Genomic DNA, 3,113 nt, shown 5'->3' with positions numbered 1-3,113 from the left:
TAATTAGCGTCCACGTTTAGCGACTAACTTACCTGTAGCAAATTTGGAGACCACTTTTGAGACTAATGTCTGTGTATCTAAATCTGCTACCAAAGACGTAGTATAGCAATTTTTGTGACTATTTTTGAGACTAACTTATCTGTAGCTAAATGAGCTACCCAAAATTTACTGTAGCTATTTTAGAGACATAACTATTTGTAGTTATTTTTGCGTCAAATTAACGTGTAGCTAAATCAGCTACGCACAATAAATTGTAGCTATTTTAGAGACATAATGTTTTGTAGCTATTTTAGCGTCCAATTAATTAGTAGCTAATTCAGCTACCTAAAAGTTAACAGTAGCTATTTTAGAGCATGAATTCTTTGTAACCACTTTAGCGCCAAATAATTTAGTAGCAAAATGGAGACACATTTTGACACGGATATGCATTTGTAGCAGATTACTGTTGATTTTTAAGTAGCTTGGTTAGCAGTAATGCACATATCTAACTAGTAAGAACTAATGAACGATCAAACCAATTTTTATTACCGTCTCAAAATCCAAAAACAATGTGTCTTTTACCAAATAAAAATCCAAAAACAAACTCCTCGTTCGACAATCCAAAAAACAAACATGTGTTCAGTATCACAACACTTCTATAACCTGGTCGAAAAGTTATCAAATATCTAAATGAGATGGGAAGTAACTATTGCCCATGAGCCGAAAAGTCTGAAGTGTTGACAGAGAAGTCACTACAATGTAATGCCTCTGACATACGCGCCATATCCTACTTCATATCTAAAAGAGTCATTTGAAATGCTTGCTTTTCTTTTTCACTAGTCTCCTTATGATTCTTCCATTCTTCTTGTGTAGCCATGAGTTCATCTTATGTAGCCTTGAGTTCTTGCTTTGTAGTTTCGAGTTGTTCTTGTAGTTGTACAATAATACTTGAAGGAGGCAATTTCTTTCCCCTTTTTTTCAAGTTAGGAAGTGGGTAATAGAAGTGAGACAGGCTACCCATTCCATATACGGTGCCATCTTTGTTGATGCCACCAACAGCTTCTAAATATGCATTGTGATCTTCCTTGCTACCTCGTTTTCCAGCCTTTTCCTCAATGTGCATGACATCAAGATTATGTCTAATCAGTAACCTACGCCAATATGGGAGCTGCCAGAAAATAATCTGTCTTTTCCATCCATCTGTCTTATTTTTTTTATTCTCCTTCATAACAGAAAAATCGGTACCCTTAGGCAGGCATGACACACACTTCCACACTTGGTCTCCATTTAATCGTGGTGGAGGTGATGATATTTCTATCCTATTCTTTAGGAATGCACTTCGATTTAACCTATATGCATGGTCATCAGGTAAAAATGTACGATGGCAATCAAACCACGTGTACTTTGAGCCATTTTTTAGATAAAAAGATTTTGTTTTTTCCATGTAATAAGGGCATGCATATTTGCCCGCAGTAGACCATCCCGACAACATGCCATATGCAGAAAAGTCACTAATAGTTCACATAATAGCTGCCCTCATAAGGAAATGTTTTTTTTGAGACATCATAAGTTAAAGCTCCCATTTCCCACAAATCCTTAAGCTCTGCAATCAACGGTTGTAGATATACATCTAGGTTTCCTTTAGGTGATTTAGGACCAGGAATTAACAAAGTAAGAAACATAAATTGTCTTTTCATACAGAGCCATGGTGGTAAATTATAAGGGGTTAGGATAACTGGCCAACATGAATATGATGTCCCAGACATTCCAAATGGAGCAAACCCATCTGTACACAATCCTAATCTAACGTTACGTGGCTCAGCCGAAAATTCTGGATATGTTTCATTAAAGTTTTGCCATGACTTCCCATCAGATGGATGTGACATTAGACCACTACCATTAGTGTTTTTTGTGTGCCACCTCATGTCTTCAGCAACACCCTTAGTTGCATAAAGTCTTTGCAGCCTAGGTGTTAATGAGAAATATGTTAGTACCTTTTCCGGTATTTTATTCTTTCTATATCGATCATTGTTACATATTCGACATCGGTTTAATTTTTCATCTTCATTCCAATATAACATGTCTCCGGTGGGGCACACATCAATTTTCTGACATGGAAGTTCCAGCCCTTCAAGCAACTTCTTTGTTTTAGAGTAAGTGTCAGTCATCTTGTTATCAGTGGGACACATATCTTTTAGCAAGGAAGCTATGTTATCTATGGCTCTATGAGGAATTTTGAACTCACATTTAAAATTTGTAAGTCTTGAGGCAGCTTCTAAAATTGATAACTTACACCCCTCATATAAGGGCGCTTCAGCCCTTTTCAACATATCAAATTTTTTTTTTGATTCAGCATTAGGTTCCTCTTCAACATCGTCTCTTTGTCTATTATCGATATTAGAACCCGATGCATCCATAACCATATCATAAAAGGAATAAGGCTCAGCACTAAATGACAATGACTCGTCAACGACATTTTCTGCTTGGGGAAATCTCTCCCCATGACAAACCCAACGAGTATAGCCTGGACTAAACCCTTCCTTGTACAAATGTAACTTGATAGTGTCGACATCCAAATAGGTCCTATTGTCACACTTAATACAAGGGCTTTTCAGTTTTGATGACTTTTTGAAACTCTTTTGTTGAGATGCTAATTTTATAAATTCATCCACTTCTTTAACAAAGTTATTTGATAGATATTTTCCATTTAATCTTTTGTACATCCATGAACGATCAGACATAACTGCGTTGACAAAAAGACTAAATAAAATATACATTCAAGTTAGTGAAAATAAGTTACACTCTCATCACTTATCATCACAAACTGAGTTTTCACAACGTATTAATAGTAAGGCTGTATTCAGAACTGAGTCACTAAGCATCAACATTTGGCCTGGATGAGTCAATATAGCAATAGTGTTGTAGCTGAGCTATAGATACTGATAATGATATGTGCTCATGTGATAAAACTTTAACGTAGGTGCAAATGTTAAGTATAGTGAATCGAAATTCACACGCACAAAACCAGCTTAATACAACATATTGAAGGTAATACGTATACAGGAAACGAAATAAATAAGACAGAAAAAAAAGTTGTTGGTCAAACATACCTGGTAGAGTGATGTCGAAGTTAG

The 3,113-nt window shown here is 35.9% G+C and overlaps 1 protein-coding gene across 1 annotated transcript; it reads right to left on the bottom strand.

Moving 5' to 3' along the window:
• Window positions 1-1,490: 1,490 nt before the first annotated feature.
• On the bottom strand, window positions 1,491-2,720 carry LOC141630015 (uncharacterized). Its single transcript, XM_074442911.1, has one exon. It carries the CDS (start codon window positions 2,718-2,720, stop codon window positions 1,491-1,493), a length of 1,230 nt encoding a protein of 409 aa, XP_074299012.1.
• Window positions 2,721-3,113: the final 393 nt, after the last annotated feature.

This window comes from Silene latifolia, chromosome Y (genome assembly GCF_048544455.1).
Source record: "Silene latifolia isolate original U9 population chromosome Y, ASM4854445v1, whole genome shotgun sequence".
Classification (NCBI taxonomy): Eukaryota; Viridiplantae; Streptophyta; class Magnoliopsida; order Caryophyllales; family Caryophyllaceae; genus Silene; species Silene latifolia.
The sequence above is the reverse complement of the archived record's forward strand: the minus strand, read 5'-3'. Positions and strand labels throughout refer to the sequence as shown.

What these genes read in the sequence shown, in the direction of transcription:
- LOC141630015 (XM_074442911.1), bottom strand. Translation starts at nt 2,720, where the DNA reads ATGTCTGATCGTTCATGGATGTACAAAAGATTAAATGGAAAATATCTA.